Here is an 18,014-nt window from a genome sequence, read left to right as displayed (position 1 = left end):
GGGGCTATTGAGGTGAACATGTTTTAATTTTTTGTACACATCACAATTTCTTCATTTTTCATTGACAATAAAATTTATTCTAAGGCTGGAGTTGGGAACCCAAATGATGAAGAGCAATTGATGCAATACAGAGCTTGGATGTGGGAATTTCTCATTATAAAATTACTGTAGAATTACTACTGGAGGGCTGGTTAGATGGCTCAACGGTTAAGAGCACTGACTGCTCTTCCTAAGGTCTTGAGTTCAAATCCCAGCAACCACATGGTGGCTCATAATCATCGGTAATGAGATTTGACGCCCCGTCTGAAGACAGCTAACAGTGTACTTACATATAACAATAAATAAATCTAGAAAAAAAAGAATTTATTAAGAAAGGACAGAACCAACTCAAGCAAGATATCCTCTGACCTTCACATGTACCCAGACACATAAATACATGTAATCAATAAGAAATAAATGTAATTAAAAAAAAAAGAATTACTACTGGAAGTTTAGAGACTTGAATTCATTCATTAGGAAGTGAAGCATAGCTGTTTTCTGACTTTAGATCTGACATTTCTTTCAGTTTTTCTTTTCTTTTTTTTTTTAAATGAGCTATTTTACTAATTTTAAAATTTAAACATAAAAAATTGTGTTTTGTCTACATTTTTATCTATGCACCATGTGTGTGCCTTGTGCCCACAGAAGCTAGAGTGGGGGGTGTCTTAGATCTCCTGGCACTAAAGTTATAGATGGTTGTGAGCTACCATGTGGATGATGGGAATTGAACCTGTGTTCTCTGCAAGAGCAGTAAGTGCTCTTAACTGCTGAGCCATCTTTCTAGCCCTGACCTGGCATTTTTGAACCTGAGGTTGATTATAGAACAAAGGCCCTTTGTCAGAAGGATTGGACATTGCCCTATAGTGCTTTAGAGGGTCTTAATAGACACACAGATAGTTTCTTTTTTAAAATATGGTTTTCTGAAAGGGGTGTGTGTCATCTAATTGGATAAAAACTGTTTCCTCTAAGTTGAGTATGATCCTTGACACAATGATGTCTTCTTATAATACAGGTTATTTAGAATTGCTGTTTTCCACCATACCTAAAACCAAGCACATCATCTGTCCTAGTCAGGGTTTCTATTCCTGCACAAACATCATGACTAAGAAACAAGTTGGGGAGGAAAGGATTTATTCAGCTTACACTTCCATACTGACTGCTGTTCATCACCAAGGAAGTCAGAACTGGAACTCAAACAGGTCAGGAAGCAGGAGCTGATGCAGAGACCATGGAGGGATGTTCCTTACTGGCTTGCCTCCCTGGCTTGCTCAGCCTGCTCTCTTATAGAACCCAAGACTACCAGCCCAGAGATGGTTCCACCCACAAGGGGCCTGAAACCCTTGATCACTAATTGAGAAAATGCCCTACAGTTGGATCTCATGGAGGCATTTCCCCAACTGAAGCTCCTTTCTCTGTGATAACTCCAGCTGTGTCAAGTTGACACAAAACTAGCCAGTACATCATCTTAACACTTGATGATGTGTCTCTAGGATATAATAATTCACATAACAGGAATTACTGTTCTATTTCTTATATCTGGAAAACCTTAAGGAAAATAATGTTGAACAGTTGAAATAGGGAGCAGAGACCACACACAAATGTTTGTACTGGACATGATGCACTGCTTTGATCCAGGCCTATACAGTTCCTGAAAAGTTGTGTCTTGGACCCCCTCACTCAGAGCACGTTAGGCATGGGGAGACTGGATGGACACATGAAGATTTCGAGTAAAGAAAACCAGGACCTGGTATACCTGGGTCGGGTCGGGGAAACGAAACAGGAAAGGAAAAGGCAGAAAGTGTTGAGCCTAGCATGCTAGCAGCTAACAGTCCTGCAAATTAGTTGCCTCAGGGGAAGTGATGGTTAATAAAAGCAGAAAAGCATAAAGTACTTGTTCTGTGGTGCTGGTTCAGATGTCAGCCATTCCTTCTTTCACTTAGTACTTGTTCTGTGGTGCTGGTTCAGATGTCAGCCATTCCTTCTTTCACTTAGTACTAATGATGTCCATACATAGAGCATTTCACAGGGGAGGAACCCGGAACCTAGCAAGCTTGCCACAGCCTAGTTTGAGCCTTAGGTGTGCACATTTATTTATCCCTCATTCTACAAGCCCTGCCTGCTAATTGTAATTATTGCTTGTCAGTAAAAAAAGGAATAAAGCTTTTTTCCTTTTTTTGAAGGCAAAATTTTCTAAGTTATCCTAGTCAGACTTGAGTACTTTAGTGGTTTTCCTGGTATAGGGGGTTAGAAGTGTGTTTGGCCTTAACTTTTTATTTTAAATATCAGAACATATTAAAGTATTTTAAAGCAAGTTTTTACTTTATATAATAGGAATTATATCTAGAAAACTTTAAAGAAAATAATGTTGAACATTATTTTAATTTAATTTTAAGCTTTAAATGTTTAAATTCGTTTACCACTAAAAGATGTTAAGACAGGAGCCTGAGGATGTAGCTCAGTTGGTAGAGCCCTTGTATAATATGCATGAGAGAGACCCTGGGTTCCAATCCAGTACTGGATAAATCAGGTGTGGTGATATATGCCTTTAAACCCAGAACTCAGGAGGTACAGGTAGAAGGATCAAGAGTTCAAGGTCATCTTTGGCTACATAGAGAATTCAAGACCAGTCTGGGATGTATGTGATGTAGTTTCAAAAAAGAAAAGAAAACGATATTAAAACGTTGATTTTAACTTATTTTTTTGTCTTGAAAAGATTAAATGTGCATTATGTGAGTATCAGATCTCTAGATTTCTGGATAAGAAACTATGAATTGATGTTGTTATCTTACCTATTAAATTAAATGACTGTCTTTAGATAAGTGATACAAGTGTTCAGGGGTCTTCCACACTGATCTAGGAGCATTAAAACACAAGTTAACTCATGTCATAGCATACTGCTTTGTTAAGAGAACAGTGCACTGTGTGTGTCTGACTCTGTGTCTCTAAATGATGTAAGCATGACCTTGAAGGAAAGATGTGGAAAGAACAGTTTTTACCTGTTTTTTAAATTGCATGCAATACTCTGAGTGCATTGGTATAGCTTTTCACTTTGACTCCATTTTAAGCATTACAGCCATCATTTTAGAGCTCAATTTTGAATTTTAGTGTGTTTTTTTCTTTTCTTTTCTCTTCTTTCTTCCTTTCTTTCTTTTTTTTTTTGAATCATTTATTTAAAGGACAATGAGGAAAGTGATGTTGACAAAAGCACAAGGGACTCATAGTCAGTTACTATCCTGAAACATGAAACGAGCATTTGATAAGAATTATGAATACTGGATCATAGAAGCAAACTTAACATCTGTAGGCAAATTTATAGGATAAAGAACATGCTGTCTTAGTGGCTCAGTTTGTCAAATACAGTTTTAAGTATAATTCATGTGAATTTCTTCATTTGATTTAAATATACAGAATACTGCCAGTTTTATTAGACATTTTGAAGGCTATAGTACACATCTTTAACTCAATTCCTTTTGTAATGGAATTTGCTGTCTCCATGAATCGTTACACAACATATTCTTCTGGCTTGCACACTTGTAGCCCTGGCTGTCTGGGAACTCACTCTGTAGTTTAATTCAGGCTGGCCTCGAACTCAGAAATCCGCCTGCCTCTGCCTCCGAAGTGCTGGGATTAAAAGCATGCGCCACCACTGCCCACCACTGCCTGGTGTTTGTGTGTTTTCTATTTTAAAAAATAGGTGTTGGGTCAAACACTCTGCCTGTGACATACCTGACCGTATACCTTATTTTTGTTGTCATCTATTGTGTCATAACTTGGCCAAAAGGGAAATGGCTCTGTGAGCTTGCCCACCTGGGTCACAGTTTCTTTCTCACTTGGAATTCTTTGTTAGAACTCCTGTGACATGGTTTTTAGATTCCAGGTAGTCTGCCCCAATACCCACATGCTCTGCAGCTTGGCAAGTGACAGTTGCTGCCTGCTCAGGGACTCCTATGTCTAAAAATGAGTTCATAGAATGTCTGTAAGGCACTTTGAGCAATGTTTGGCTCATGGAGTTCAGGAAGTGCTAGTTTCCTCTAGACTATCTTAGGGTATGTATATGAAACACTTAGCTTGGTCCTGGTTTTTACTAACTGACAAGTAGATGCTAGTGGCTCTAATTAAAATATTTCAGTGATGATATGTCTAAAGAGCTGTGTCTTTGGATCGCTGCCTATAAGATATCTTTACCTAATTTACTTGAGGGGGGAGTGAGGGAAAGTAAACAGTTTCTATATTGGCTTTATTCAATAGATAAAAATTATAGATAAAATATTTAAAGGTCAAATAAAATTTAAATTTAATAATAATAATCAAATAATAAATTTATTTAAAGTTTAAATAAATATTAAAATACAATCATTTTCTAATAGTCAAATTTAGATAGTCATTTCAAATAGGTATTGATTTTTATTAGTAAAATACAGATCTTGGTGAGCATCATAATTTAGTAACTTTGAAATAATGTGTCAGTGTCTAACCTGATTTTCTTAATTCTTCTTATTGTCATCTTTATAGGTTTGTGGAATCTTGCTTCTTTATTTTCCAATCTTTGTTTATTTGTGTTGATGCCCTTTGCCTTTTTCTTTCTGGAATCAGAAGGTTTTGCAGGCCTGAAAAAGGTAAGTAAATTGAGTTTGGATTAAATTTATTAAGTGACTTATATTGATCTAGGAGTTGATATAAACAAACAGTTGAATTACTAATTAATTATGTCGACATACTGTTGATAATATTAATAATATTGCACAGTGACTACCTTGTGCACTCAATCCGGGAGCACGTTTATGGTACACATTCACCTGGAGGAGTGTCTCCTGTGGCACGGACAACCTGCCATCACAGCCATTAGTTAGGCCTTCCAGGGAGGCCTCATCTACTTCAGAGCCCAATAGGACACATTTAAAGTACAGACATTTTCAGGTTAGTAATACATTATAAAATCAAGTACTCTGCAGTAGATAGACCTCATGGTATTGAGAAAGGCTCTTCTTACTTACACAGCTGTGGAAGCCTTAGGAGTGAGTAAACACACTGAGAAGCTCTTCCAGGGCATCTGAAAGCAGCATGGTTCTATAGTAGAGGGTGACTGACTGACTTGGATACAGAGTGTCCAGCCACAAACTTTTGGAATGTAAGTTTGGAATATAATGAAAAGATTTAGGTAATTAGCACTTGACAGAGTGAGCTAGTGTTACAATAGAAGCATCTTACGACATTCTCAATTTTACTTCTATTCCTATTGTAATATAAGGAGTGAATTATGCTTATCTATCTAATGTGAAATTGTAAACTGGATTGTTGCCTGTTTCCCCCTCTTTTTGTATGTGGCACATGAACATTTTGATGTGTGTGTTTGCATATGCTTTTGCAGGTCCATGTACGTGTATAGGGCAGAGAACAAAATCGGCTGTCTTTCTCAATTTTCTTTCATTGTTATTTTTTTGAGACTGTCCTCGATGAATCTAGAACTCATTAATTTAGCTCAGCTGGCTGACCAATGAGCTCCAAGGATCTTCATGTCTCTGCCTCTCTAACACTGGAGTTACAGATATATACCCCTGTACCAGCTTCTACATGAGCGTTAAGGGTTTGAACTCAGGTCCTCATTCTTTCATGGCAAATACTTTACTGAAGTCTCATGAATTTGTGTGTCATTTTTGCCCAGGGCATGCTGATGACTTTGCGGTTTCAGTTTTAGTTGTGCTGCCAAAAGAGCACTGTTATGTGGGAACAGTCTGAGTGACACTGGGGAAAGGCCCATGAGGGGTCAGGCATTTCTGTGGACTAACCTTGTTACTTCAGATGTGAGCACTGTAGGTGAAAGCTAGCAGCTCACTTCCTGTTTAGTAAATGTACAGAGATGAGAATGGCTGGTGCTTTGCTTTCAAGCTTCACATTGAGAAAACTGGCTTTTGTATGTTGGAATTGTTTTATATTCTCTTGTCTTAGGATTAACAATTAAATTATGTAATAAAAAATAGTTACTTTGTTTTAATTTAGAAAGCTGCTGTAGCTGGGTGTGGTGGGTAGTGCATGCCTTTAGTTCTAGCACTTGGAAGGTAAGAGACAGGTGGATCTCTGAGTTTGGGGCTGGCCTGGTTAACAGAGTGAGTTCCAGGACAGCCGGGGATTAACAGAGAAACCCTGTCTTGAAAAACCAAACAAACAAAAAAGAAAGCTGCTTTACTATTTATAGTTTCTAGAAGGAATTATGGCTAAAGCCAAGGCTCAAAGGTATTAAATACTGTTAACTTGTCTGAAGACCCTGTGTATAGAGTAGCAGTGGCATGACACATGACATTCCCAGAGGCATTGCTCTCTTTGTAGTCCCACACTGGAAAGCACAAGGAAGCCAGCAAGCAGATGAGAGATAGTCAAGGACAGAATGTGGAAAGGGAAGACAAGACAAATGCTGACAGCAGAGCAGCTATGCTGCTAGAGAGTGTAAATAAAAGGGAGGCATCCTGAAACTCAAGGCCAGAGGGCTTCTAGAACAAGTATAGACTACACAGCTTGACAGAGTGCTGCAGAGAACCGACAGCCTGAGGGGGAGGCCACTGGAAACTTAAGATGTTAGTTTCTGTGGAAGTTTGGAGCTAGAGTTTTTCATAGATAGCTGTCTGTTCATCAGAAACTTAGTAAACAGCTCTATGTGCAAGTTACTGAGTCCTTAAAGGAGCTTGCTAGGGCTGCTCATGAAGAGCTCAGACTCTTCACTCAAGGTCAGACAGTGGGGATAATCAATGATGCACACAAAGAAGCCATAGCTTGCCATATACTAAGGAACTGTGGGAGCCACTGACAGAAATGGTGACTAGCTGGAATGGGGCTGAGCCTGGCGGCTGAGCAGGGCTTGGAAGAGTAAATTTCAATGCTTGCCCTTGGTCTTGAGTTCTGATTGAATTGATGAATGCTAGAGGATGGGGAGCGGTTGGGGTGGGATGCGGTACAGGGAGCCTCAGGATAAGGTTCTGGAGGGTTCAGCTCTGGCAGGTAGTTTAGATTTGATGCTGTAGACAATAGGGAGCTGGAAAGAGGTTCTCTGGAGTGTTTCTGCACCTACCGTTTCATTTAAGTGTAGTGATAATTCTGCATTTCAGTGTTTCTCATTTGCCACCAAGGAGACGAGTGCCCTTGGAGCACGTGTTCTATCTAGTGCCAAGTGCTGTTGGGGAGGGAGTCATGCAGGCAGCAGTGCACAGATATATGGTGTAGATGTGTAGACTCACTGAAAGCACTGGCTAGTGTCTGCTGTATGCATAACTCCTCCTCTTCCTAACCCTGCCTGGGTTATTGCTTCCCTGTTACTCTTGTTTGGTGTCCCAGGCATATCTGTTCAATGCACACTCCTTATGAACATGTAGTTGTTAGTGAGATAGATCATGACTTAAGGCAACCTTGGACAGTCCTTGCCTCTGCTTTGTCTGCACTGACCAGCCAGTAAAGGGACTCAGTTATAGCTTGTGAGGCATAATTGACAACAGGCTCTGGAATTAAGACTCAGAGGCAAAACCCAGGAATAATCACCTCTTGTGTTAGACCAGTGGGTTTCAAACTTCCTAATGCTGCAACGCTGTAATACACTTCATCATGTTGTAGTGACCCCAACCATAAAATTATTTTAATTGCTACTCCATAACTGTAACTTTGCTACTGCTATGAATTGTAATGTAAGTATCTGTGTTTTCTGATGGTCTTAGGCAACCCCTATGAAAGGGTCACTTAACCCTAAAAGAGGTTTTGACCCACAGGCTGAGAACCACTCCCTTAGACCTCACATCAGCAGGGAGAAACAGCTGAGCAGTGGCCCAAGAGACAAGCATCACATCTCATGTCCACATTTATACAACTCTTGTTGTTAATTATTTTTACTCATAACTTTTCTTTTTTTTCTTTTTCTTTTTCTTAGATATTGTCTTAGTTAGGGTTTTACTGCTGTGATCAGACACCAAGACCAAGGCAAGTCTTATAAAAAAACAACAACATTTAATTGGGGCTGGCTTACAGGTTCAGAGGTTCAGTCCATTATCATCAAGGTGAGAGCATGGCAGTATCCAGGCAGGCATGGCACAGGAGGAGCTGAGAGTTCTATATCTTCATCCAAAGGCTGCTAGTGGAAGACTGACTTCCAGGCAACTAGGGTGAGGATTTTATACCCACACCCACAGTGACACACCCATTCCAACCTGGTCACACCTATTTCAACAAGGCCACACCTTCAGATGGTGCCACTCCCTGGTCCAAGGATATACAAACCATCACAGATATCTTCTTTATTTACATTTCAAATGTTATCCCCTTTCCTGGTTTCCCTTCTGAAAACCCTCCCCCCTCACCACCCCACCTACTCCCACTTCCTTGTCTTGGCATTCCCCTACACTGGGGCATTGAGACTTATAGGACCAAGGGCCTCTCTTCCCATTGATGTCCAACAAGGCCATCCTTTGCTGCATATGCAGCTGGAGCCATGGGTTCCTCCTTGTGTACTCTTTGGTTGGTGGTTTAGTCCCTGGGAGCTCTGGGGGTACTAATTGGTTCATATTGTTGTTCCTCCTATGGGGCTGCAGACCCCTTCAGCTCCTTGGGTTCTCTCTAGCTCCTCCATTGGGGACCTTGTACTCAGTCCAATGGTTGGCAGAGAGCATCCACCTCTGTGTTTGTCAGTCACTGGCAGAGCCTCTCAGGAGACTCCTATCAGGCTCCTGTCAGCAAGCACTTGTTGGCATCCACAATATTTTCTGGGTTTGGTGACTATATATGGAATGGATCCCCAGGTGGGGCAGTCCCTGGATAGTCTTTCCTTCAGTCTCTGCTTCACACTTTGTCTCTGTATCTCCTCCCATGGTGTACTGGCTAGTTTTGTGTCAACTTGACACAGCTGGAGTTATCACAGAGAAAGGAGCTTCAGTTGAGGAAATGCCTCCATGAGATCCAACTGTAAGGCATTTTCTCAATTAGTGATCAAGGGGGAAAGGCCCCTTGTAGGTGGGACTATCCCTGGGCTGGTAGTCTTGGGGGTCTATAAGAGAGCAGGCTGAGCAAGCCAGGGGAAGCAAGCCAGTAATGAACATCCATCCCTCCATGGCCTCTGCATCAGCTTCTGCTTTCTGACCTGCTTGAGTTCCAGTCCTGACTGCCTTGGTGATGAACAGCAGTATGGAAGTTTAAGCTGAATAAACCTTTTCCTCCCCAACTTGCTTCTTGGTCATGATGTTTGTGCAGGAATAGAAACCCTGACTAAGACACATGGGTATTTTGTTTCCTCTTCTAAGAAGGACCAAAGTATCCATACTTTGGTCTTCCTTCTTCTTGAGCTTCATGTCGTCTGTGAATTGTATCTTGGGTATTCTGAGCTATTGGGCTAATATCCACTTACCAGTGAGTGCATATCATGTGTGTTCATTTGTGATTGGGTTACCTCACTTAGGGTGATATTTTACAGTTCCATCCATTTGCCTAAGAATTTCATGAATTCATTGTTTTTAATAGCTGAGTAGTATTCCATTGTGTACATGTACCACATTTTCGGTATCCATTCTTTTGTAGAGGGACATCTGGGTTCTTTTGAGCTTCTGGCTATGATAATGGAGCATGTGTCCTTATTACATGGTGGAACATCTTCTGGGTATATGCCCAGGAGTGGTATAGCTGGGTCCTCAGGTAGTACTTTGTCCAATTTTCTGAGGAACCACCAGACTGATTTCAAGAGTGGTTGTACCAGCTTGCAATCCCACCAACAATGGAGGAGTGTTCCTCTTTCTCCACATTCTTGCCAGCATCTGCTGTAACCTGAGTTTTTGATCTTAGCCATTCTGACTGGTGTGAGGTGGAATCTCAGGGTTGTTTTGATTTACATTTCCCTGATGATTAAGGTTGTTGAACATTTCTTTAGGTGCATCTCAGCCATTCGGTATTCCTTGGTTGAGAATTCTTTGTTTAGCTCTGTACCCCATTTTTTAATAGGATTATTTGGTTCTCTGGAGTCTAATTTTTGAATTCTTTGTATATATTGGATATTAGCCTTCTGTTGGGTGTAGGGTTGGTAAAGATCTTTCCCCAATTTGTTGGTTGCTGTTTTGTCCATACATGGCTTTAAAAATCCTTGTCCTAAGCACATATTTAAGCATGCTTGTCTCTCGAAACCCTTCGCGGGTCACCATGTCCTTTTTCGTCTTTCATGGCACTGAAGTGTTGACTGTTTGGACAGTGCAGTCCACATCATCAGATGCTGGATGCTGGTTCCTGGTCACAAGGGGGTTAACGTTTGTCAGCAGGTAGAGGCCAGGAAGTCGAGTTCAGCAGGTAGTGGCTGTGGTGACCACCATTGCTCTGACTTGGGAAGCTAGGGGATGAATGGGTGTCATAAAAAACCAGTATAAATAATTTGTTTGTTAATGCTAAGGATGGGAAAAGATGGCTGTGGTTTGGAGGTAGAGTGGGGTCCAAGAATTAATGGTGTCCAAGAAGCCTGACTTCGCTGGCACACCAAGAAGAAGGGACCAGGGAAGGGAGATCTGAGGGTTCATTGGGTATTAACATGAGATTACAGGCCTGTGTCTGTCTACGTCTGTCTCTCTGATGTGTTCGTTTGATGACTAAATGAGGTAATTTATGTAAAGGCACAGCTTAGGACTTATTACATTCCCCCCCCCCTTTTTTTTCTGTTTTCAAAACCATTTATATATATATTTTTAGACCTGCAATTTATAAGGAGAATAGTGAGGAGATGGCCCTAAGAAAATAGCAGCTTCACCATAGTAAAAAGACAGATGGCGCTGACAAGATGATTCAGCTTGCTGCCAAGACTGATGACTTAAGGTTAGTCCTCAGAACCATATGGTAGAAGGAGAGAACTGACTCCTGCAAGTTGTCCAGTGGTCCCTCATGTGCCCTGTGCCACAGGCTCTCCCCCCACCCCCAACAAACAAGCAAATAGATATATTCAATTAAAAATAAAAGAGAGATGAAAGAGCCTGAAAGGACACTGAAAGCCCTGGAGACCTTAAGTGTGCTGTTGTGCGTAGCACAGTGATTTAATTAAGATGTGTGTAGTCTGTGAATGCACTTGGCTAATGAGCATGTTGATCGAAAGCACTGGCCAGTCCTGAGTAATGTCAGATTATCAGGTGCTCTAACATTCTAAATTATTTTCTGCACTTTGAAGTAGAGAGTGTAGAAGCAAAACAAGCCAGTTTAAGCATTAGGGGTTGCATCCTTTGACAAAAGCTACTGGAAGGTAAGGTGTGTTACAGAGCCTACAGAAATGGTTTCAGATTAAGTGGTCAATGTTATTTTAAAGTGCATGCATATATATTCAGTTTTAAAATCAGTTACAGGAAAGCTACAAAGGGTGCTAGCATTGTACAATAAATATATATCTCTTCAGTGTCTTGAAATCTGGTATGACATGTGACTCCTGGGGGCTATCTGCACAGGTTCTCAGTGTTTCTCCAGCAGCAGCAGTCTCTGGCTTCTGTGGCTATATTAGAACAGTGAACTATACTATACTATGAGGCTGCTCTTCGTGCTGTGGTTGACTGCAGTCATCACAGTGTTTACAAAGATGGCTGATGAGTATACGTGCTCATGTATGCTCCTGCCTGACTGTTTGCTGATTGACTTCATCAGGCATATCTGTTTCTGACTAATACTGGAGAGAGAGTAGAAACTTTCTTAGTGTAAAGGTACCCAGTGACTTGAGTCATGACAAACTCACAGTCTGCCTAGTTCCATTTCCCTTTCCCCTGTGATACCCTCCTGGGGTGTTTTACTGAGTTTACATCTGGTATATTCTCTAAGTGGCACATGGCTCCCATGCATCTATGGATTCCCCTGGGCAATTGATTTTAAAACAGCTCCTTGCATGTTGTGCAGAGATGTGGAAATTGGCTACTGGCTGCAGGATGAATGCACAGCTTGAATTGAAAATCTAGCGAAGCAGAATTCTCTACTTACAGCTGTGTTAATTCAAATAGGACATTTTAGGCCTAGAGAGCTGGTCACATCTTCTAAGGGCTGTAAGTAGCCTTTCTTACATGGGGGTGAGTTGCTTTTTCTTTAGGACCATCTAGTCACTTTTTTTTTTTAAATGAATTCTCAAGTATAAGAGAACATAGTTTTGAAAAGTGAAAAGTGATTTTTTTTTAATAGTAAGAAGCTTGCTTTTGTTGTAGGGATTTTACTTCCTCGTGTAGTGAGGTTTCTTAGGTGTATACTATTGTGCAGCCATTCACTTGCACTGTCATAGGCATTGGGCGGTGTGTGTTTGAACATGATTTTGTGCTTGGATCTTAATTCAACTTGATTGGAAATGCCCATGTCTGCCCATGAGTTTGTTTTGACCTCAGTCATTCAATGGCATGAGAGAGTTAGTGGTCTGAGGGACTGGAGTCATCTTAGAGGAGAACACAGTGCTGTGACTGTCACTTTTGTTCGTGGCATAGTGCTTTCTTCCTCTTCTGTTCAGAAAAGACCTCTTGGTTATTGATAGTAACTCTGGGTGATGTTTTCTGATTTCATAATGAACTCCAGAGGGCAATGTACTGGCCAGTGTTAAATGAGAGTAATATATCAGATTTATTTTGTATGTTACCATCATATTTTGAATTAAAACCTTATAGAGACAAAATTAACTTAATGAAAGTGGGGAAAATATCTCACCATATGATTGTTTTGTAAGTGTAATGTAAATATGACGACAGATTAATTCATAAAGCCCAGGACTTTTTCTGGTAGCAGATTTATATTGCCCTTTACTTTAATGCCTATCTTTGATTTGAAGTCCTGGCATAAAACTTAACATAATGACAGCAACATCCTGACCAATTATCCAAACCATCCAGCCATCCTAGAGTGTCCAGAACCTCACACATGATCTATAGGATTAAGAGGTTAGCTCCTGTAACTTCAAACAAAGTACTTTCATAATAAAAGTAAAATGCACAAAATCTGAGGTCACTTCCTCTCTTAATTAGTTGCACTGACCAGGTGGAGGCGAAGCACTTTGCTGGGCTCAGGCTGTCCATAAAGCCAAGCAACATGACAGCACAATAGAGGAGGAACTAAGATCGTTTTAATATGTTTCTATCCTGTGTCACAGTTTGAGATTGTCCTGGTTTATGTCGCTTTTGGCAAACTTACATAAAAGTGACCTTGTACTGTATTTTATGACCAGATGACTTTTCCCCTCAGTGGCTAATTTGTCTCAGGCCTCCATCTTAAAGAGAAGAGAGTAGGAAGTCCAGCCTGGGACTCCATGAGCGTTCATTGGATTCTTTCATTATTTTTGCTTGTTTTTTTTGCCACTGATGATCCATAAATTGTTGGAAATGAGCGATTCAGGAAGTGCTGCTTAGTGTTAGTGGCAAATGCGCAAACTCAGTCTGGTTCTGCTGGGTGAAAGGAAATCACAGGCAAGAGGAAGGCTCCTGCTGGGAACCTTGCAAGGAAATTTGACTTGGGCATGTTTTGATCTTGGCATTTATTACAGAAAATGAAGTCATATCTCACTAACTGTTGCTATGTGTTAATTTGATTCTCCCAACACCTGCAAGAAAAAGATGTAGTCATGTATTAATCAGAACTCTCTGCTCTCCCCCACTAGGGAGCACTGGTTTCTTTCCAGAAATAGTAAGGACAGGATCGGCCGTTTTCAAGCCACGGTAGCGCTGTTCTTCTGTGACGGGTGGGTGTGCGGTTTCTTGAACTTTGCACATCTGGAATGCATGCAGGAACTCAGGGGAACTGATCACAAGGAAAAGAACATGTGACATTTCATTTGATGATTGTTCAGATTTACAAAGATTGTGACTTAAACTCAAACTTAAGCTTCTAAAGGAGTGAGGTAAATGAAATGAGTAAATAGAAATAAGTCTGTTGCCACCTTCTTAGTACCATGCGTGTGTGTGAGGGAGTTAAACCCTTCTTAGTAAGGTGCATATGTGAGGGACTAATTACATCTCTGGCTATGCTGTTTGCTTTTGTTGCCACCCGTCTTAGTATCCGTGTGTGTATGTGAGGGAGGTAATTACATATTTAGTTACACTGTCTGGTTTTGTTGGTGGTATTTGGTTTTGTTACATCACTCAGCTTTCAGGCACTATGGTTCTTTGATCTCATCTGCAGAGTATTATGTTAATTTTCTCTGTACCTATAAAGAATAAGGGATTTCTACATATAAGGCTAAATTGTCTCTTTATTTGAATAATAATGAGTTTTGGACTCAAGTCCAGACTCTCCTTACCTACTGTGCCTCAGATATATTTCTCAAGAGTGTTTCTGTGAAGCTTGCTGCCCTCACCTGTGTTGGTAACATGCCAAAGTGTGCTGGGAGCACAGTTATGTTTAGTGTTCACACGTGTCTAGTATAAGGGATTGCTAATGAGACATCAGGAGTGTTGTGAGCATTACTTTTTCACACCATAGCCCAGGAATCTTGTATTGAGTCAGGTAGGGGCATACACGTGTAATTGCAGCAGTTGGGCAGCTGAAGGAGGATTGCAAGGATTCGGCTAGCTTGATCTACAAGGTATGAAGCCAGGTCTCATGGCATTGTATTGTCATGGGGCACTTTTGTTGATCTCTCTTGAATTATAAGGTCTGTTTTATTTAGAAAAGTACAGATCATAAAAGATGGGCTGTGCTGTTTTCATAGGGAACCAAACCTCAGGCTCATTTAATAGGATGATGAAATTAACTAACATCTCTGAATATCTCATAGTTCAGTCCTCTGTTAAGTGAGAAGAGCTTTATGAGGGAAGAAATAAAAAGCTACTAGCTTCACATTTGAAAGCAATATGCTTTTAATTACCATGCTCCCAATGCTTACATTCAGAAAACAATCTTATAGAAATAATCATTACTAATTAAAAACTTTCCCCTAGTTTTTTGTGGTGAGTCAGGGGGGAGAATTGAAAACTATCTACTTTTAGGTTAAAATGAATTTTCTTTGCAAGTGAGGTTAGATGTCATATTTAATGCTGCTGGAGGTTTCTTAGGGTACAGTACTCCAGACCGACTGGATGACTCACCATACCCTATGCAGTTTGAGTTGTAGATCTGTGTCTATTTGGCATTTAAACTCATATGCACTTGCCTATAAAATCATTGTTCAGTATGTTGCTCTGGTAGCAATTTGCAGTGTCTGTGAAATATTAGCCAATGACTCTGTGAATCTACACAGCTGAAACTGTCTGGCTGAAACTTGGTGCAGCATATTAACTGACAGCCCATTATGTAGTTTGTATCCCAGGAATAGAAGTGACAGTGGGACTGTTTGACAGCTTAGTATAAGTGGCATCTCAAGTTGTGATGAACTATTCCAGTCACTGACTATGACACCACCTCAGACAGCCTCTGTGCACACCTTCAATTAAAAGAAAACTCTAGACTTAAATAAATACTGCAGTGATGAATTTTAAACAGCAGACATATTAAACTACACATGTGTATGTATCTTCTTAGTGGTAAAGTAAGATCAGCAGGTAAAAACTGAAAAAAAGAGGGGTGCATTTATAACTAAAACATTAAATATATAAAAATGATCACTTTTACAAAAAGAGTTCCCTTTATTTCTTGGAATATACTGAAATAAGAAAGTTGAAATGACTTTTTTTTAAAAAAAGATTTATTTATTTATTATGTGTAAGTACACTGTAGTTATCTTCCAGACACGACATAAGAGGACATTAAATCTTGTTACGGATGGTTGTGAGCCACCATGTGGTTGCTGGGATTTGAACTCAGTACCTTTGGAAGAGCAGTTGGTGCTCTTAACCACTGAGCCATCTTTCTAGCCCCTGAAATGATTTTTATAACAGTAGATTTAAATATTTATACTTTCTTATTCTAACAGGGATTACCTATTAATGTTTTCATTATATAATAATGAGCCTTAAATTCTATAAGCAGCCGGTTTTAGAATAGATTTATGAATGGCTTACATTTAAAAAAGATTTATTCTATTTTATGTGTGTGAATGTTTTGCCTACATGCTTGTATGTTTACTACATGTGTACCTGGTACCCAAGGAAGAGGGTGTCATTAGTTCCTTTTGAACTCACAGAGCTCTGCCTGCCTCTACTTCTTTTGTGCTGGGGTTAATGGAGTGCGCCAGCACACCTAGCAAACGTTTATTTCTTTGTTAGGAAAAAATGAAAGACTTCCTTATGTTGTGGTAAGAGCACATTGCATTAGATAACTTTATAATACTTTGATTCCAGAGAAGAATTGTCTCTTCTTTCTGCTGGTTCTCCTTACTGATTGTTCACTTGGAGATTCCAACAACTGTTTTTTTCTGGAGCTAGACTCCCTTCTACTTTTGTTTTCTTAGAGATACAACTGCTTGTATAACTAACTTTCATGAAAATTTGGGTGGCCTCTCATGACTAACAAACCTATTCAAACTTGCATTGTATGTCTTACATACACAGTGCTCTAAAAGCTTGACTGATTTTTAGTTTGTTAGATTTATTTATATTTTATTTTATATATGTGTATGTGTGTGTGCTTGATGTCCACAGAGGAGAGACATTAGCTCCGTTTGAGCTACAACTACAGGAGAGTAATTATGAGCCACTGTATAGCAGATGAGAACCAGATCCCGATGCTGGACAAGGGCAGCAAGTGTTTTTAAGCCGCTGTTCCCATTCGGCACACCTGCTCATCCTGTGTTACCCTTGTTGAACTTGTCCCTGCCTGGAGCCTGTGTTCCCTTTCCCAGCTTGGAGTCCAAGCCCACACAGTGCTGTCTCTGACTGGAAGTAGTCCCTCTCTCTCTTATCTGCCAGATTCCTGGTTTTGGCTGATTCCTCAGGGTCTCCTAGTGCTCCTCAGGGACTTTATTTACTTGTAACTGCTAGGGTCTCCCTCAGTAGGGTTACATTGTGATTGTTTGTTGATGTGCTTTTGACACAAGTACTTGGGACACTAAGTTTATGAGAAGGCCCAGGAGTGCTCTATACATCCCCATGTCTTTAGTAGTTGGTTTAAAGGAGGTAAACAAGCTGATGCCATCATTAAATATGGTTAAGTAAAACAACTTAATTCTGTAGCAAGCATTGTGTATCATTAAGTGTATAGTTCTCAAGAAAGCAACAAAAATCTCTAGGAATTTGAGCAACAACAACAGAGAAAGAACAAAGCCCACAACCTCCTCAGGGGAAAGAGATGATGGAAGTCCACTGAGCATGGAGGAGGCGGCAGAATGCATTCTTGTGAGAAGTCCTCAGCCACACGGAAAATAGATGTAAAGTGAAGGTGTGCCTCAGGACGCCTTTCAGACCCAGTTCTGACAGAAAGACATCTCCCTGGGAGTTTATCCCTCCACTTGTATCTCCCAAGAATTTGGAGTTTAGTATTCTATCAGTGTTATTAGAAAACTCTAAGTCAAGGAACTAGTATAAAAGTTACTGAAAAGTATTAAAATATTATCTAACATATAAACTAACTGAACATATAATACTACAGTGGCTTATATAATGTATATTTAAGGCAGATTTTGGGTGTTTCTTTGATATAATGTAAAATTCATACTGTTCAGTACAGTTAACTTGGTCCTACTTGTGCTGTCTACTGTCCCTTAAATCAATTGTGGTTGAAAACTCAGGACATGACAATAAGCAGACAGAGCGTTCTTTCTGACTTTTCTGTATCTGTATTGTTAGCTTCTTTCTTGGTAATTTGATAGTTGACTTAGCTCTAAAAATGCTGTTTTCCTTTCAAAGCAGGTGTGTATTCTATTTCAGTTATTTACTTTTTCCATGAGTTCTGTAAGGATCTAATATTTATATCTATTTTAGCTAATTTTGTAGAGTGATTTAAAGAGCAAATTATAGTTTTTATTTATATTACTGTCCAGTTTTCCTATAAACATTTATACGTCACTCCTGACTTTTATTTCTTAATGTTAAATTCTTATTCATATTAAGACATATTTTGAGGCTCTTGGCTCATAAGCTTAGAACATTAGGAATCATCAC

The 18,014-nt window shown here is 39.9% G+C and overlaps 1 protein-coding gene across 13 annotated transcripts in view, besides 24 other annotated features; it reads left to right on the top strand.

The window, feature by feature from the left end:
* The window catches only part of Lmbr1 (limb region 1), a 148,620-nt gene that overhangs the window by 49,965 nt on the left and 80,641 nt on the right, over window positions 1-18,014 (top strand). For 10 of the 13 annotated variants that reach the window (XM_006535764.4, XM_011249782.3, XM_006535768.4 and 7 more), the window contains one exon: window positions 4,552-4,655. The exons of the other annotated variants lie outside the window; for them this stretch is intronic. In XM_006535764.4, coding sequence (XP_006535827.1) covers window positions 4,552-4,655 — 104 coding nt within the window. The remainder of the gene's footprint in view (window positions 1-4,551; window positions 4,656-18,014) is intronic. 13 annotated transcript variants of the gene reach the window in all.
* Window positions 12,595-13,758: an enhancer, noted in NCBI's record as "1.17 kb MFCS1 region deleted by homologous recombination". NCBI's record gives its function as "necessary for Shh gene expression and limb development in mouse embryos" and the evidence as "EXISTENCE:knockout evidence [ECO:0001091][PMID:15677727]".
* Window positions 12,595-13,960: a biological region, named in NCBI's record as "zone of polarising activity regulatory sequence 1". NCBI's record gives its function as "regulatory_interactions: Shh".
* Window positions 12,637-13,960: an enhancer, noted in NCBI's record as "1324 bp region deleted in ZRSdelta mice using CRISPR/Cas9 editing". NCBI's record gives its function as "necessary for Shh gene expression and limb development in mouse embryos" and the evidence as "EXISTENCE:knockout evidence [ECO:0001091][PMID:27768887]".
* Window positions 12,790-13,115: an enhancer, noted in NCBI's record as "305 bp fragment of construct iii that overlaps the 445 bp fragment used in construct ii". NCBI's record gives its function as "activates a minimal beta-globin promoter in the posterior margin of fore and hind limbs in mouse transgenic embryos" and the evidence as "EXISTENCE:transgenic organism evidence [ECO:0001131][PMID:12837695]".
* Window positions 12,790-13,561: a conserved region, noted in NCBI's record as "conserved region; highly conserved ZRS region". NCBI's record gives the evidence for it as "COORDINATES:sequence alignment evidence [ECO:0000200][PMID:12837695]".
* Window positions 12,790-13,576: an enhancer, noted in NCBI's record as "VISTA enhancer mm1189". NCBI's record gives its function as "enhancer in: limb[6/6]" and the evidence as "EXISTENCE:transgenic organism evidence [ECO:0001131][PMID:17130149, PMID:27768887]".
* Window positions 12,814-13,258: an enhancer, noted in NCBI's record as "445 bp fragment used in construct ii". NCBI's record gives its function as "activates a minimal beta-globin promoter in fore and hind limb buds of transgenic mouse embryos" and the evidence as "EXISTENCE:transgenic organism evidence [ECO:0001131][PMID:12837695]".
* Window positions 12,842-13,743: an enhancer, noted in NCBI's record as "0.9 kb mouse fragment used in the zebrafish reporter transgene". NCBI's record gives its function as "activates a minimal gata2 promoter in posteriorly restricted domains of developing dorsal fins in transgenic zebrafish" and the evidence as "EXISTENCE:transgenic organism evidence [ECO:0001131][PMID:29556077]".
* Window positions 12,988-13,005: a protein binding site, noted in NCBI's record as "ETS site 1". NCBI's record gives the evidence for it as "EXISTENCE:protein binding evidence [ECO:0000024][PMID:22340503]".
* Window positions 13,110-13,219: a transcriptional cis regulatory region, noted in NCBI's record as "WMSdelta110 region deleted by CRISPR/Cas9 editing; loss-of-activity mutation that includes the Ebox element". NCBI's record gives its function as "necessary for normal Shh expression levels and for normal forepaw and hindpaw digit formation" and the evidence as "EXISTENCE:knockout evidence [ECO:0001091][PMID:28793263]".
* Window positions 13,129-13,315: a protein binding site, noted in NCBI's record as "amplicon c Hand2-binding fragment". NCBI's record gives the evidence for it as "EXISTENCE:protein binding evidence [ECO:0000024][PMID:20386744]".
* Window positions 13,143-13,166: a protein binding site, noted in NCBI's record as "Hoxsite 1 that binds HOXD9, HOXD11, HOXD12 and HOXD13". NCBI's record gives the evidence for it as "EXISTENCE:protein binding evidence [ECO:0000024][PMID:28793263]".
* Window positions 13,150-13,159: a transcriptional cis regulatory region, noted in NCBI's record as "Hoxsite 1 mutated in the MutHoxsite1, MutHoxsites1+3 and MutHoxsites1+2+3 transgenes". NCBI's record gives its function as "important for ZRS-driven reporter gene expression in transgenic mouse embryo limb buds in combination with Hoxsites 2 and 3" and the evidence as "EXISTENCE:site-directed mutagenesis evidence [ECO:0005528][PMID:28793263]".
* Window positions 13,168-13,192: a protein binding site, noted in NCBI's record as "Hoxsite 2 that binds HOXD9 and HOXD11". NCBI's record gives the evidence for it as "EXISTENCE:protein binding evidence [ECO:0000024][PMID:28793263]".
* Window positions 13,172-13,219: a transcriptional cis regulatory region, noted in NCBI's record as "WMSdelta48 region deleted by CRISPR/Cas9 editing; loss-of-activity mutation that includes the Ebox element". NCBI's record gives its function as "necessary for normal Shh expression levels and for normal forepaw and hindpaw digit formation" and the evidence as "EXISTENCE:knockout evidence [ECO:0001091][PMID:28793263]".
* Window positions 13,174-13,183: a transcriptional cis regulatory region, noted in NCBI's record as "Hoxsite 2 mutated in the MutHoxsite2, MutHoxsites2+3 and MutHoxsites1+2+3 transgenes". NCBI's record gives its function as "important for ZRS-driven reporter gene expression in transgenic mouse embyro limb buds in combination with Hoxsites 1 and 3" and the evidence as "EXISTENCE:site-directed mutagenesis evidence [ECO:0005528][PMID:28793263]".
* Window positions 13,190-13,216: a protein binding site, noted in NCBI's record as "Hoxsite 3 that binds HOXD9, HOXD10, HOXD11, HOXD12 and HOXD13". NCBI's record gives the evidence for it as "EXISTENCE:protein binding evidence [ECO:0000024][PMID:28793263]".
* Window positions 13,194-13,198: a transcriptional cis regulatory region, noted in NCBI's record as "WMSdelta5 region deleted by CRISPR/Cas9 editing; corresponds to the 5 bp site responsible for Werner mesomelic syndrome (WMS) in the human ortholog". NCBI's record gives its function as "represses ectopic expression of Shh, which results in abnormal limb development" and the evidence as "EXISTENCE:knockout evidence [ECO:0001091][PMID:28793263]".
* Window positions 13,198-13,207: a transcriptional cis regulatory region, noted in NCBI's record as "Hoxsite 3 mutated in the MutHoxsite3, MutHoxsites2+3, MutHoxsites1+3 and MutHoxsites1+2+3 transgenes". NCBI's record gives its function as "important for ZRS-driven reporter gene expression in transgenic mouse embryo limb buds in combination with Hoxsites 1 and 2" and the evidence as "EXISTENCE:site-directed mutagenesis evidence [ECO:0005528][PMID:28793263]".
* Window positions 13,265-13,281: a protein binding site, noted in NCBI's record as "ETS site 2". NCBI's record gives the evidence for it as "EXISTENCE:protein binding evidence [ECO:0000024][PMID:22340503]".
* Window positions 13,341-13,364: a protein binding site, noted in NCBI's record as "Hoxsite 4 that binds HOXD9 and HOXD11". NCBI's record gives the evidence for it as "EXISTENCE:protein binding evidence [ECO:0000024][PMID:28793263]".
* Window position 13,343: a transcriptional cis regulatory region, noted in NCBI's record as "single nucleotide deleted in the deltaHx-LacZ transgene construct; represents the position of the hemimelic extra toes (Hx) mouse gain-of-activation mutation". NCBI's record gives its function as "wild-type allele retains normal activity of an MFCS1-driven reporter gene in transgenic mouse embryos, but the Hx mutant allele specifically binds MSX1 resulting in anterior ectopic expression of Shh" and the evidence as "EXISTENCE:transgenic organism evidence [ECO:0001131][PMID:28710291]".
* Window positions 13,371-13,387: a protein binding site, noted in NCBI's record as "ETS site 3". NCBI's record gives the evidence for it as "EXISTENCE:protein binding evidence [ECO:0000024][PMID:22340503]".
* Window positions 13,518-13,541: a protein binding site, noted in NCBI's record as "ETV4 site B". NCBI's record gives the evidence for it as "EXISTENCE:protein binding evidence [ECO:0000024][PMID:22340503]".

Source organism: Mus musculus, chromosome 5 (assembly GCF_000001635.26).
Source record: "Mus musculus strain C57BL/6J chromosome 5, GRCm38.p6 C57BL/6J".
Lineage (NCBI taxonomy): Eukaryota > Metazoa > Chordata > Mammalia > Rodentia > Muridae > Mus > Mus musculus.
This window is presented reverse-complemented; position numbering and strand designations above follow the sequence as displayed.